Raw genomic sequence first — 15860 nt, forward strand, 5'->3', positions numbered from 1 at the left:
GTTTATACTAAGTCCGTAGGCTTGCACGTGCCTGGAAATATCCCTTTGACATTGACTGAGTTTTATATTGTTTCCACCGTACTCACAAACCGAAACGTCCCTTTTGGGATTTGAAAGAGACCAACTTTCCATTGTCCCGACCAGGATATTTTCTTCGCACGGCGATATGCAAATTTCCCTTACAGTGTTTTTTATCGACGGCACAAATTTCTAGTTACGTCCAGTCACCCCTCCCCCCACCAAAAAAAAAAAAACAACAACAGCAAAAAATAAATAAATAAACAAATAGATAGATAAACAGAAAGAATGCCAAAATTTGGGCAGGTATTAGGTACTGTATGTGAAAATTTATCGGCTTGGAGAGGACTTATTTATTTCTGGAGGAGAGGTGGGTCAAAAATTCCAACTTCGTAACTTCTAATGTGTACGCTAATGCCCCAGATCAGCGACGTATCTTACATGCAGGCCATCCTTAACATCCAATAAGCAATGAATAAAAAAAAAAATAAAATAAAATAAACCCAGGAAACATGGGCGGCTTATGTGATTGCGTAAAACGATCAGTGAAGCGCTTTTATTTTGTCCTCTTTTTTCACCACTGTAAAACAGTCATAAAAGCGGATCAAAAGTCGTCCTTTTATCCCCTATCAATGATACATTGTACCAAAAATATCTAAAGAAGAGATAATGCCATTGCGACAATTAGCCGAAGCTACAAAAACAAACAAACAAACAAAAAGCGCGTATATCGCATTTAAAACTACATCCAGTCAGCAGTTTTGCTACTCGCATTTCCGGTCTACATACGTTTGGTCGTAAACAGGTGGTAAACAATGATTTCTTCGCTTCTCAACCATGCACCACGGAATGTACGGCTCGATTTAGCCAAAGACTTTATTCAGAATCGTTGCAAGACATGCATTTGCTCAGCTGTGATGTTGATGCATCTATTTAACTTCCTGGATGGATTGTATTGATGAATTATTTCGATACTCGACACACGACTGTTTGACCTGTTCGACTGTTCTTTTTTCGGGTTAATGCATCATCATCTTTGGTCTAAAAGTAGATGTTCGGCGAGGCTAAGCAGTTAGAATTGTCCTTTCCGCTATAGTCTGTGTAAGATTTGGTCAAGAAAATGGAGCGAGCGAACTGAGGAGAGACCCATCCTATACGACAAAAGCATCCTGAAGAAATTCCCAAAAGTTGCAAGGTGGGCTTTGATTGAATTTATATTTCATCAAATGCGTTGGCCAAAACCTAATCAATCAAATGTAGATAACAGATAAGATGAATGAGAAAACCTCTGAAGCTGATATTCTCTATCTAAAGCCTGTTTGAACCAAATACTGGAGACCTCAACATTTCCAATTTTGCGATTTTTTGCAACTTGCCTCGGATGTCTTCAACACCCATGGCCAGAATATAATTTTCCCCAAATAGATTTTATAATATTTATAAACTTCAATATCTATGTAAGCCCTGCTGCTAATTTGGTTTATGTAGGAAGAGTACTTTCGGAGAAATAACGAATATGGTTGTGCTTGTTTTTCCTTCTTGTCAAAATGGCTGACAGGCAACATAGTAATACGAACATTGTCTTCTTGATTATAGAACCCAAAATACTCTAACAGCAAATTTAATAAACTAGGAGAGTGGTTCTACCATCTGTATGAATTTCATTTGAATTGGTTCACATGTACTCGAGAACCAGACTCGTTTATTTGTACTATTTGAGAGTAAATTTTTAGGTCAAAACATAGACCTCAGGCCGACGTGATCAAGTGTGGTTTCCATGGCAACGACGCACCTGCCGATCCAAATATGGCTGTTTTTGTTCATCCCTCCAGGTAACCTACCTCCACACAAAAAATGAAGGGGGGTGAAAAATTTTCATTTCCAACTTTGCTTCACTTTCCTGGAGAACTGCTCTTAAGCCTATACCAGAAGGAAACGATATGAAGTCGCTTTTCTGCTTTCGTTCATACTTCAGTCGATTCACCACCTGTTCAACTGTAAAGTCGCTTTGCATTTTCTTAGCCTGGCTGTCGTTTCTTAATCTTTGTATTATCACCGGCTTTGCAACAGGGGCCCCATTGATCATATCTTTGAACAAATGTACCAAACATTGGGCTTGGGTGGGACTGAAGACGTCTGGCTTTGACCTTGCAGTAGTTTCCGTAGGAGAAACGATGTCAGAGGAATCATCACCCTCTTCAAGCTTTCGAGAAGCGCTAGATTCGTTGAATACTCTGCTAAACACGGTCAGCAACTGTTTCCTTTTCCAATGGCAGGGTTACTGTCATTGTTGCATTGTCCTCTTTACTTTGATATCGCCACTGGGCCTGTACTTGGTCATATACCTTCTTTGCACCTTCATTGCACAGAATTGGATCCGACCGTATTTTTTCCCTGATGGAGGCGATAGATATACTCTGTGCATTGATCTCTGCACTAAACAGATGCCTTATGGCGTTCTTCTTTTCTTCGCTTTCTTTTTCCACTCCTTGCACGTTTTGGGCCAGCTCTTCCAGCTTTTCTTCTGATCTCTCCTTGTTACTTTTCTGGGATTCTTCCTCAACTTCTTTACCAGGTTTGAGTGGCTCTTCCACGTTTTCTTTCAGTTTCCCTTCATAACTTTTTTCGGGATTTCGCATGATTCCGTGCAGTACCTCCGATGCCTTAACCGATGATCTTCTTTTGTCAAAAATCCTATAGTATTTTTCAGCGGTAGACTCCCTATGGGCCATCAGATCAGCTAAATTACCACTGATGTCTTTACGGTTCTGATGGCACTCAGAGACGGCGCTTTTGCGGTACAGTGTGTGACTCATTGGCCCATCGATACCAGCCTTCTGGAATATTGAACTCAATGCCCTTTGAGATGGTTGTATATAAGTGACTGGTCAATACAATTTGAGCTGGTCCATAGGCGTAATCAGTTTTGTGTTTTAAAACACGGACTACATGCCTGTCACCTTCACGTCTAGCCCTCTTAAACTCCTGAATGGTCATATATACAACGACTCCTGCTCGGTTTGCATTATCAATCATGATCTGGGCGATTAAATAATCTCTAATGAGAGTATATTGTGCTTGGGTAAGCTCAATATTTTGAGGTCCGCTGAGGTTGCCTAGAAGGATTATGGCGTCTCGTACTGCCTGGCTTCAATCAAACGCATTGATTTTGTCTGGTGTAATGAGGGTACTGCGATCCTCTTCCATCTTCTCCCACCTTCGTCTTGTTGTGTCACGCTTGTACGAGGCAGACCAGTTCCTTAGTTTTTCTCTTAGGCAGATGACGTCGTCTTTTTCAAATGTACCTCCACTCGTCGGTTTTTCTGCTAACAAAAATGAACAGAAATGCTGCAAGCTCATGAGATAGGACTTGATCGTTGCAGGAAGGTATTTTACTTCTGCATACTGACGAAGGAAAACGTCTCGAATCTTTTTTGTGTCAACTAATGACTGAAGACACGTACCTCCACCTATTACGGACAAAACCTTTTTCACTTGGGCCACGTGTTGTTTGGCAGTTTTTTCGTCTTTCCTCTCACGGTCTGGGGAAAGCAGCCAGTCTTCAAATTGTTCGAACGTCTGCTGTACTTCAGCTGGAGGCTCGTCAGGGCTATTGTTGCTACCAGATGTAACAGGTTCTCGGGTGTCATAAGCAGTATGATCACTGGCGAAGGATTGGTCAGGGTCATCTTCTAGGTCCTGTTGAGTTGATGCTGACTCAAATGATGAAGGACCACCAACATTCTCTGCTCTGTCTGCTTTCATGCGTAGAAAGATGTGGGGCTTCTTGGCAGATATAACCTTTGCGACAGATATATACTTCTTGTACTTTGCATCGTCACTGCTTAACTTATGTACTTGGTGCAGGTGCTGAGGAAGTCTCTCCGTCACCGTGGAACAGCCTGGAATAGGGCAGATTTTTTTCCTCCGACATGGCTTCTTCTTGCTTTTGGGATCGGAATTGCTTTTAATTCTTCGTAGTTTCCTGTTTCCAGCAGAAGCAGTTTCTTGACTTGAAAAAGTGTATTGCTTTCGTAGCTTGAGTCTAGATGCGGATGTTCTCGCGTATTCTCAGGACCAATTGTGTACGTCCCTCATATGTCTTGGGAGATGACGAACCAAACTGTTACAATGCAATAAGGGGCACCTTTTTTTCCTTCGTTTTCCATCAGATGTTTCACCTTGACCTTCGTCTTCTCTACCATCAGCATCGCTGCTCTTGTCACTGCATCCTTCGCCTTCGGATTCCTCTTGCTCTCTTAGATGCTTGTTTATGAACCTTTTATTCTCACCACGATCGGAGTTAATTTGCACTCGTCTCTATCATTGATCCCTTCTGTGCATCTTAGTTTCTCATCATCGTCTGCATTGCTAGAAATGGCCGCACCCTCACGCACGTCGTCATCACTCATGATTTGCTGTCCACTATGACCTTCACCTTTGCTAACATAAACATCCTTTTCCTTGTCACGGCATCTCTCATCTTCCCTTCTTCTTGTGCTCTTTTTGCTGGCTGTTTTTTGATGCTTCCTTGTCATCATAAGCGGAGGTGCCCTGAAGGTCTTCTCTTTGGTCAACTACTTCTATTTTTCGTACTGTCTCATCCTCGTGTGTCTCGCTTAAAACATCCACGGCATCAATACTTATTTGTGACTCTGCAGGTTCCTCGCTATTAGAAACCTCAAACGACGAATATATATGTGACTGTGCTCTTGTCCACTGCCTCCTTAAATTAAATGCTCTTTCTCTGCGCTAGAGAACAACAACAATAACAATACTTCAATGTTATTTTTGATTTCTATTTTTAATTGATAAAACATGGCTAATGCAGCGATCGCTTGAGGAATATTTGGGTTCGATTTAGCTGAGATGCGCACAAGAGAGATACCAGTGCTTAGATAGAAACCCCTGCCTAAATAACTCCTCTCATTGAACTGCCACCCTCAATATTAAATGACTGAATAGTGTTGTATAAACTGTCAACAAAAATGACTGAGACTAGAAACCTAAATTCCACCCAAAATTTATTCCCCACTGTGGAGTATTTACTTTAACATAACTATTCATCCCAAATTCATTTGGTTGTTTTTCTCTTGTTTTCCCTTTTTCTTCTTTTCTGTTTCTTTTTGTTTGGTCTTATTCAGTAACTATATCATGAGAAACAAAATTGACCAAAAAAGATCCAGAAAAAAGTTCAAGAAATAGACATAATTCACCAGCCTAACAAAGAAATGTGAACACTTTTTGAGTTGTGTTGTGTGCAGCAAATGTCCAACTTCCAAACTTCTTCACAGCTATCGGAATATCAAATTTTGTAGAAACACAGTTCATGAAAGATAATACAAACGATCAACCAGGGACCACTCCAAGCCAGTCCCGAGGCATGTTTGAAGTCAGTCTTCAATTACAATTTAAATCTGGTTTTCGCTAGCGTTGCAAGCACAAGCGCAAGCATAAGACATGCATGTCAAGTAAAACTGAACGAACTGTGTAAGAAGCACAAGCCAGTACATAGGGACGAAGGATTCAATATTTCCATGCTCTTTCTGACTGGTAAAAGTAAAACTGGGAGGAATCTGGAACGGGTGTCTTTCACTGGACGAGCATAAGAGCTTACATTATGCATACGCAATGTTCTGTTTTCACAAAACGCAGGCTAACGGAAGCATAAGCGCAAGCACAAAGAAAAAGGAAAATTTTGACCTTTGTACTTGCCCTTATGCTTACATCAAGCCTGTTTGCATTGTGAAATAAGCGCTCTTGTACTTCCACTTGTGCCTTCGCTTCCGCTTACTTTGCTAATGAAAACCAGGTTTTACAAGAACTAAGATTGTTTGGGCTTATTGCACGTGCTGAATAATGTCATAATGTCTCTTATCATCGAAACCTTACTTTTATTTTTAAACTGTTCATGTTTGTTTGATTTAGTTACTACCCTTTAGTCGAGGCTTATAGATAGTGCTTATTTTGTTCTCGTGTGCTTTAGTTTGCTGAGCGCAATGCAACTGAGTTTATAGGACCGAATTTCAAACTTCAAGCAGCCCTGAAGCAATGATACAATAAAATAAGAGGATGCTGAGTAGTAAGTGGCCACTGTAAAGACGAAATTCTATTCGTCCGGTTTTCTTCAAATTAATGTACTTTAATTGGAAACGAACTACATCAGGTTTCTTTTCTTACTGATGGCTAGCCGTGAGCGAAAAATGAAAGACTTATATTTTTCAGTTCATGTGACTGAATGCTTGATACTAACAGATATTTCATCTGAAGTTGTTTTTATGTGTCAGTTTTTCTAGTTGAATATTTCCTTACCCTTTTAGCTGCTTCATAGTCTCCTCGACGCAGTGCTGCCTTTTCTGCAGTCTTTAAAGTACGTAGTCGTGCATTAACACTGAATTTGTCCATCTTGGTTCCACTGTTTCAGTTAACCTGTCATCTAGAATGGTTAAGAAATAGAATTTAGCTCAAAATTTTTAGCTCGAGAATGTATATTTACTTATAACGGTTTGCTAGTAGGAATTGTGGCCTTAGCAGAGGTTTAAGAGACAGTCCGCGTTAGATTCGACCGGTCAATTTGGGCCAGTCGTTCGATTTCCTTCAAATTTTCAGCAACAGACAAAGTTGATATAACATTAATGAAAACACATTTCTTTTGATTCTAAACTCAACAAGACCCGAAATTTTGAGGCGAATGTTCAACCCTCCCGAATCCCCGAAAATCGACGTTTCACCGAGTCGAAATTAACCCGTTTTCGGATGTTTGCTGCCGAAATAATATTTATCCGAAAAACCTTACATTTATACCACGAACACATACACTATACTTCTTTACAAATATGGTATATAGAACTCATATTATTGAGAACTTTTATAAAGAGGGCACCTCAAACATACCGATGTTAACGATTCGTGCACGGAGCGTGTCAAGTGCTGCAACAAAAACCAACATTTCTCAAAATTCTGACTTACTCTGGAAGTCTCGTGTATTTTTTCAAAGAGTACTAGGATAGTGTCCTTAAACTACGGAATAATATTTAGTGGATCTCTATACTGCGAAAAGATACGGCCGCAACAATTTTGGGCAAATCTCTTATTTTCCGACACGTGTTGTGTGACAGCGATGGCATCCCAAGGCAAAAAATTTTGACTTTTTCTGTCTTGACCGCAACTTAAAGTAGACAAATGCGTTTTAAAAGGGTAAAAAATTAAAAACGTACCTTAAAAGTTCCACTGTTTTGCTTCCAAGACTTCATGTTTCACCGATAAACTGTGAGCAAATTTGATAGCCGTGTCACGGTATCCGTGTTCTTTATTTGTTGGCTTGCAGGCGATGATTATGCTAGCGAAAAACCTGAACATCTCTTTAGAGTTCCGTGAAATTAGTTCTGTTATTCAACCGGGCACTCTGCCGACCAAACAGTCTTAAGTTGCAGAATTTATATCGAGGAAAGACTTTTGAAAGTTGTCGTCCATCTTTGTTTTGAAATAACAACCGCTGACCGCAACAACACTTCCGGTCTGATCGAACCGGAAACAGATCATCGTCTACAGTAAGAAGTCGTGCACTAAGTTCATTTTCTAATGTTAATTACTTGATTATTTCTAGCTTATTTTCTACTTCAAATGCATACATGTTTATGCCGGGCAACTCATTATTTAACCCTTTTACGTTATCTATGATGTATTTTACTAAAATAATAACACTGCGAAATATATAGAAATGAGACCTTAGAAAGGTTTCAACAGCAACTGCAAATTTACGAAACTTGCAATAACTGAGACGTCAGAATGGTCTCATTGAGAACTGCGAATTCCAATGTAAAAAGAAGAAAATGCAGGAAACTGCGAAAATTTGCAATTTTCAGTTGAAAATCGTAAACTTTGTAGCGACAATTTCGTCCTTGACCGGCATACCGCTACAGGAGGCTAAGGCTAGCAGAGTTTTTCTTTATGTTGTTTGTTTCCCGGGGGTTTTATTTAGGCTAGACTTTTCAGCGGCTCTCCTGTTTGCTATCTCTGTGAGCGACAGGCAGCTGCATGGAAGGCAATCATTAAAAACTGAGTGTACCTAAATATTATTCTGTCTCTTAGCTAAATAATTTTACAGAAAACACGAACATTGTTCAACAAAGATAGCCAAGTGCTGAACCAAATCCTTCTTTCTGTCCTTTGCTGTAAATGGGACTTCATAGTTCTTTAGAATGTTCTTTAGCATTGAAAAAACAAGTTTGTTGGTTTTCCGGTACTGGCAAAGGTCATAGACGTCGTAGTAAATGGGATGTAGAAGGCCGATCTCGTCAACAATGCAGTTCACCACTTCTTGTCTGTTGCTTTCTTCTTCCTCTTCCAGTATTTCTTCAGTTTCTGTCATCAGCTGCATCTTGCCCTTTCGTCTTGGATGACACTAGCTGAGAGAAAAAGTTCTTTATCTGAACAACTGTTAGCCATTCTTCTCTGGAAAAGCGATGCTCATTTTGTTCATCTCGGGCGTTTCGCATGTCTGCAGAGACTTGTTTTGGGTTAGCCTTCAACCCCGTTCGTTCTCCTTAGTTAAATGTTGCTTTCAAGTAATCCTTTACATTTTCAGAAAAACGAGGTGGGGCACGTGGCTTTGAAAGGGCCCATCCTCGCGTGAGATTTGAGGGTCTGGTTGCCTGTTCTGAACCACGGGCGCTCTCTCTCGAATTATTAGAAGCTTCTTGACTGTCTTCATCTACTGTAGAGAAACGCGCGGCCCACTCTCTCCTTAGTCGATCATAAATACTTTAATTCATTGGCTTCTTTCCATGATCTCCGATTTCAATGTGTATTTCAACAGACAAGAAGTGGTGAACAGCATTGTTGACGAGACCGGCCTTCTACATCCCATTTATTACGAAGTCTATGACCTTTGCCAGTACCGGAAAACCAACAAACTTGTTTTTTCAATGCTAAAGAACATTCTAAAGAACTACAAAGTCCTATTTACAGCAAAGGACAGAAAGAAGGATTTGGTTCAGCACTTGGCTATCTTTGTTGAAAAATGTTCGTGGTTTCTGTAAAATTATTTAGCTAAGAGACAGTTTAATGTTTCAATGCTAAAGAACATTCTAAAGAACTATGAAGTCCCATTTACAGCAAAGGACAGAAAGAAGGATTTGGTTCAGCACTTGGCTATCTTTGTTGAAAAATGTTCGTGTTTTCTGTAAAATTATTTAGCTAAGAGACAATAATATTTAGGGACACTCAGTTTTTAATGATTGCCTTCCATGCAGCTGCCTGTTGCTCTCGGAGATAGCAAACAGGAGAGCCGCTGAAAAGTCTAGCCTAAATAAAACCCCCGGGAAACAAACAACATAAAGAAAAACTCTGCTAGCCTTAGCCTCTTGTAGCGGTATGCCGGTCAAGGACAAAATTGTCGCTACAAAGTTTACGATTTTCAACTGAAAATTGCAAATTTTCGCAGTTTCCTTCATTTTCTTCTTTTTACATTAGAATTCGCAGTTCCCGGTGAGACCATTCTGACGTCTCAGTTATTGCAAGTTTCGTCAATTGTAGTTGCTGTTGAGACCTTTCTGAAGTCTCATTTCTATACATTTCGCAGTTTTTCGATATTTTTTTTTTACAGTTTTTGTTATTATTTTAGTAAAATTGCTGGTTTTCACATAACGTCATAAAAAACTGAAAGTCTTATCTAAACACAATTTTGGGTTTTTATCTTCATCACATAAAAGAAAATATAAAATACCATCGGCTTGCTTGTTTTCAGAAGGATAGCATTTTTTTAAAAAATAGAGCAGTTTGAATTTTAGATTTTTGCGCAGTGCGTGACAGAAGTATTGCTGCTCCAAACATGTCACGAATACATGAAAACATCGATTTGCCTCGTGTTTTATTAGGTCTCATCGGCTAACATGTAATAGAAACGTCTATGTTAATGTTTGAAAGTTCAGCAGAGAGAAGAAGGGCTTTGAAATAGCCAAGGTAAACTCCAGATGTTTTTGCTGGTTTCCGGCCGCCATGTTCGTGTCCCTCAGACGGAACACCAACATGGTGTCCCCGTACTAAACTCTGTAATTTTCCGTGGTACATTTTCTTGAATAACTCGTTTTTGAGATATCGCACGGCCCTGTGGCTTTCACACGTTGTTTATGTATCACTCTTCTACAACATATCTATTTCTTCCTTTTATGTATTGAATTGTTAACGATTTTATTTTTTTTACTTGCGTGACGATGTGTGAGGTGAAAACCACCAATACATCTTAGATAACGTAAAAGGGTTAAATAATGAGTTGCCCGGCATAAACATGTATGCCTTTGAAGTAGAAAATAAGCTAGAAATAATCAAGTAATTAACAGTACGTTAATAACAATAAAACTCTAGAAATTGAACTTAGTGCACGACTTCTTACTGTAGACGATGTTCTGTTTCCGGTTCGATGAGACCGGAAGTGTTGTTGCTGTCAGCGGTTGTTATTTCAAAACAAAGATGGACGACAACTTTCAAAAGTCTTTCCTTGACATAAATTCTGCAAATGATGACTGTTTGGTCGGCAGAGCGTCCGGCTGAATAACAGAACTAATTTCACGGAACTCTGTAGAGTTGTTCAGGTTTTTAGCCGGCATGATCGTCGCCTGCAAGCCAACAAATAAAGAACACGGATACCGTGACACGGCTATCAAATTTGCTCACAGTTTATCGGTGAAACATGAAGTCTTGGAAGCAAAACAGTGGAACTTTTAAGGTACGTTTTTAATTTTTTACCCTTTTAAAACGCATTTGTCTACTTTAAGTTGCGGTCAAGACAGAAAAAATTAAAATTTTTTGCCTTGGGATGCCATCGCTGTCACACAACACGTGTCGGAAAATAAGAGATTTGCCCAAAATTGTTGCGGCCGTATCTTTTCGCAGTATAGAGATCCACTAAATATTATTCCGTAGTTTAAGGACACTATCCTAGTACTCTTTGAAAAAATACACGAGACTTCCAGAGTAAGTCAGAATTTTAAGAAATGTTGGTTTTTGTTGCAGCACTTGACACGCTCCGTGCACGAATCGTTAACATCGGTATGTTTGAGGTGCCCTCTTTATAAAAGTTCTCAATAATATGAGTTCTATATACCATATTTGTAAAGAAGTATAGTGTATGTGTTCGTGGTATAAATGTAAGGTTTTTCGGATAAATATTATTTCGGCGGCAAACATCCGAAAACGGGTTAATTTCGACTCGGTGAAAGGTCGATTTTCGGGGATTCGGGAGGGTTGAACATTCGCCTCAAAATTTCGGGTCTTGTTGAGTTTAGAATCAAAAGAAATGTGTTTTCATTAATGTTATATCAACTTTGTCTGTTGCTGAAAATTTGAAGGAAATCGAACGACTGGCCCAAATTGACCGGTCGAATCTAACGCGGACTGTCTCTTAATTGCATCTACGGACCTGGCATTTTTTGACCCAATCCCATTCTCCATTGTGCCATGATCAAAATTCCCCACGAGTGAGAAAAAACAATGCTTTTCTGGCCTGTTTTTTTCACCATCCAATGTTTAAGTTGAAAAGCAGATGAGCATCCTGTTTATGGTAAGTTCCCCTTTCATATTAGCACCCCTCACTGAAAGAGCTTTGTCAATTGCTTTGAAATACTGGAAAGTATATTGGAAGCAAGATAAAAAGAAAAGAAAGAACGAAATAAACAAAAATAAAAATAAAATAAACATAACGGTATAGTTTTGTTTAAAACTATTTGACCAATAATATTAGGGACCATTCATTATTTATCGGAGGGAGGGGAGGGGCAGTGGAGGGGGAGTGGTGGGTGAGAAAAAAGGGGGCTTGAAATTTTAGCCACTGCAAAAAGGGAGGTCCTGGGGTAATTTATTTGTTATGGAGGTGGGGCCTGGAAATTTCAAAGAGACAATGTCTTATATAGAAAGAAAAAAACTACATTGTACCAATAACACCTGGGGCCCCTCAGATTTCATGGAGGAGGGCCTTTAGGCTCTTATGATTCTAATTTAAAGAGCACAGCCTTGTACAATATTTTGGTGAAGTCATGAAGTATGATTTATCATTACAATTTATCTGGCACTGTCATTTGTACACAACATTACTTTAATAAAATAATGTCCTACCCTAAACATATTACTGCTTTGCAACAGTATTAGACTGAACATCTATTAAAGTTTTAACTCTAGTTCTTCAAATGCACAGTGGATCATCAAACAACTGGATCTTATTTAATAAACTTTAACACCGAAAGTAAGGAAATATTCACAATTAGTTCTGACAATGAAATTAATAATAATAATAATAATAATAATAATAATAATAATAATAATAATAATAATAATAATAATAACTTTATTATTGTGTCACAAAAGGAATGTTGCTGAGGGGAGGAATCCCCTCTACTAACAGTGGACACCTAACTAAATAGCCTATTTTAACTCTAGCTAAAAAAAGAAAGAACTACAATATATTGAAATTGACATCGTAAACCATATTAAAATATTAAAAATTTCATACATCAATTACAAAATATAATAGAGGTGATGGATTCTATTTTTGAAATGGTAACTTACTGATAATCAAAAATTACTGCCCATGTATCGAAGGTTTACCCTGGGTTGTCACCTTGTCATTGTGATGAAAGCTTACACATCTCTATGATCCCAGGAGCTATGCCAGATAAGGCTCTGTCCCCTGCTAGGTTCAGTCATGCAGGATTGGTTATGAAAGAGGGGAGAAACTGACAAAGGGCAGCGGTATATCGCCGCTAATCATTTATAGTGAGTGAGTGTAGAAAAACAGTGTCAAAAATAGCGAAATAGAGAGAATGGATTGCTTCCCCTTTGACAAAATAGCTTGATATCTTTCTTTGGTGTTTTAGGGATAGTTGGTTATGAGCAATAGTATTTGAGGGTAATTGGCATAAACATAAAAAATAACCATAACAAAGCGCCTTTAAGCTATCCTGGGGCAATTTCATCACTACAGAGACAGTTCAGAGAAAGGTTCGATGATCAAAAACGAAAGACGCCCCGTTTAGTGCTTTCATTGCTGTTTCAATAAAAATATATTAACAAGGGAATTCTAAGGTCGCTTATACTTGCTTACCATGCAAGAGTTAGGCAGACGGTCTATTTATTCACGGATAACAATGGATCAATTTTGCAACATACCTTTACAAGTCCTTGTGCGCCATCTTTGAATGGATACGAAAACACTTGTTCCCAATCTCCTCTCGCTGCTGTACCGGAAGTAAAGTCTCTGTATTTCTCTCCTACGTTTCCTTTGTGTTGGTCTAAACGTTGCATTGCCGAGAACTCTCTTCTTGATAAGCAATCCATAATTAATATCTTCTTTCCCCGCATAGTTGGCATAAGCCACCAAAAAAATACTCTTGAATTAGTAAAAAAAACGTCCCCAAAAAAAAAAAAAAAAAAGCAAAACTTTTCTTGGAATCCTATAATACGCCGAATGCACACGCAGTGACAAAAGGAGGAAAAGTCCTTAATTATTATTATTTTTTCAATTTTATTTATTGCACACTGTTTACATAAAATCTAAACATAAGGCCCTGTACAATTTTACCAGATAAAAGTACAGATAGAAATTTACTAGAAGAAACAGTTATTATAGTGTACGGTGACCAAAGTAGCTTATGAGCTTTCTAGTTGGTCACTGTCATGGGGATAAATATAAGTTGGCGTTGGCCTTATGTCCAGGATGGGCAACTCCCTTGTGTAAGATGGCGATTGCACGTGAGGTTTTGAACTGTTGTAGGGTTACTGCGTACAATGTTGTTATTTTTTTCACCCCGAACCGAAGATTCTTGGCAAACCCTTAAGGGTCAATGGAGTGTGTAATGCGGTATTCGGTAAAAAAAAAAAATGCAAAATAACCGGTTTTTTTTGTATTCTCAAAGGGAAACTTAAAATTGTCATCCATCCTTTATGACAGTGTATTACAAAGACAGGGTTTCCTAAGATAACATAAGATAAGATAAAGTCCTTATTTATACACAATGAAAATTACAGCGGTGCCGCTTGTGGGGTCGTGTAAAAAGTAAAATACTTAAAATATAATAAAAAAGACAAATTCATCCTTATTGATACAGGCAACCCACAACATCACTCGGGAGTACAATACAGATGGAGAAAGTACTTTATGACTCAAGTCCGAACTCCCAGAAGTAGGCTTAGAAGTTGTCGTCGTGCTTTTCACTTCATAAGTATGCGCTTGCTTGCGCACTGATCGTCTATCGTTACAATCCCAGCAGTCTTGCGCTTGACACCCATTTCACAGGGCGATGGCTAAGCATCAGTGTATTTAGTGGACCACCGGAACATTTCCTGATTGTTCTTTCTAGGGCCGGGAAGGGAACTATGCCGTGAGTTCGATTTAAATCACTTCGTTATATGGCCTAGAACTTTTTTCAGTTGTTCTGTGAATGTGAAACATTAGTGAAACTTGTAATGACTTTGCTGCGGTTGATGTGAAAGCTAAATATTAGACCCTATATAATTTTTCTAAATAAAAGTACAGATAGGCATTAACTAGAATAAACAGTAATTGTAGTGTACAGTGACCAAAGTAGCCTATGAGCTTTCGAGTTGGTCACTGTCATGTGGATATCAGTTGGCGTTGGCCATATGTCCAGGATTGGCAATTCCCTTATGAAAGATGGCAATTGCACGTGAGGTTTTGAACTGTTGTAGGATTGCTGCATACAATGTTATTTTTTTCACCGCGAGCCGAAGACTCTTGGCAAATCCTTAAGCATCAACGGAGTGTGCAATGTAATGTTCGGTTAAAATGCCAAATAACTGTTTGTTGTATTCTCAAAGGGAAACTTGAAAAAACTTTTCATTCATCTTTTTACAGAGTATTACGAAGACAGGGTTATCTAAGATAAGATAACATAAGATTATACACAATGAAAATTGAAGCGGTGCCCCTTGTGGGGTCGTGTAAAAGTAAAATACTTAAGGGCTAAAAATAACAGCTGCTTTTTGCGGAGATAAAACCATTAAAATATGCTTACTATAGTTACTTTTTGCGACTATAAAAACATTACAAATATGCCACTAATGGGATTAGGAGCTAGTGATATAAACGGTCTGTGTGGTTTGTATAGCCCAATGACGTTGCTTGTGACGATGTTAAAATGCAGAATGCAGAGTGCACTCTATTTTTTCGCAACTTTAAAACATTCCCCTGCTGTGTCAATTTCGGTTGATAAAATGTTTCACGAAATGTCCGCTCTACGGGCAATAGAATCCTTTATATAGTTACGGTATTGAACTGTGGCATGTGCATCTCTTTGAGTTTATTCATTGCATGATTTCTGTTCTCTTTGTTTCTCTGGGTTTCCTTAGGCCTACTATCCAGCGTTTGGTTATTATATATATTCGTTATATTAAAGTTGCCGTTCGAGCCCCGAATGGAACCCACCTACTAATGTACAAGACCTTGGTTTTAGGCATGTTCCAAGGAAGATTGATTCTGGCTGCGCCGCAGTGCATCTATTCTAATACATTGAATCCATCCTTATTGGTACAGGTCAACCCACAACATCACCCGCGAGTACATTACAGATGGCAAAAGTACTTCAACACAAGTCTAAAAGTGTGCTTTGTGGTTGACGTCGTTCTTTTCAATTCGTCTGTATGCGCTTGCTTGCGCTATGTCAATGTATCATCTATCGTCACAATCCCAGCGGTGTTGCACTTGACACCCATTTCACAGGGTAATGACAAAGCATCAGTGTACTTAATGGACCGACGAAACATTTTCTGAGCAGGATCATAGCTTTGCTCTTTTTAGGGAGGGGAACTATGCCGTGAATTTGATTCAAATC

At 38.9% G+C, this 15860-nt stretch overlaps 1 protein-coding gene across 1 annotated transcript; it reads right to left on the minus strand.

Annotated features, from left to right (window-relative positions):
- Positions 1-3168: 3168 nt before the first annotated feature.
- LOC146482163 (uncharacterized) lies at positions 3169-4430 on the minus strand. Its single transcript, XM_085107365.1, has 2 exons — positions 4298-4430; positions 3169-4088 (listed from the first exon to the last, which is right to left on the minus strand). The coding sequence occupies exons 1-2, from the start codon at positions 4428-4430 to the stop codon at positions 3169-3171; spliced, it is 1053 nt and encodes a 350-aa protein (XP_084963491.1).
- Between the last annotated feature and the right edge of the window lie 11430 nt (positions 4431-15860).

This window comes from Pavona decussata, unplaced genomic scaffold (genome assembly GCF_977016875.1).
Source record: "Pavona decussata unplaced genomic scaffold, jaPavDecu1.1 SCAFFOLD_47, whole genome shotgun sequence".
NCBI lineage: Eukaryota > Metazoa > Cnidaria > Anthozoa > Scleractinia > Agariciidae > Pavona > Pavona decussata.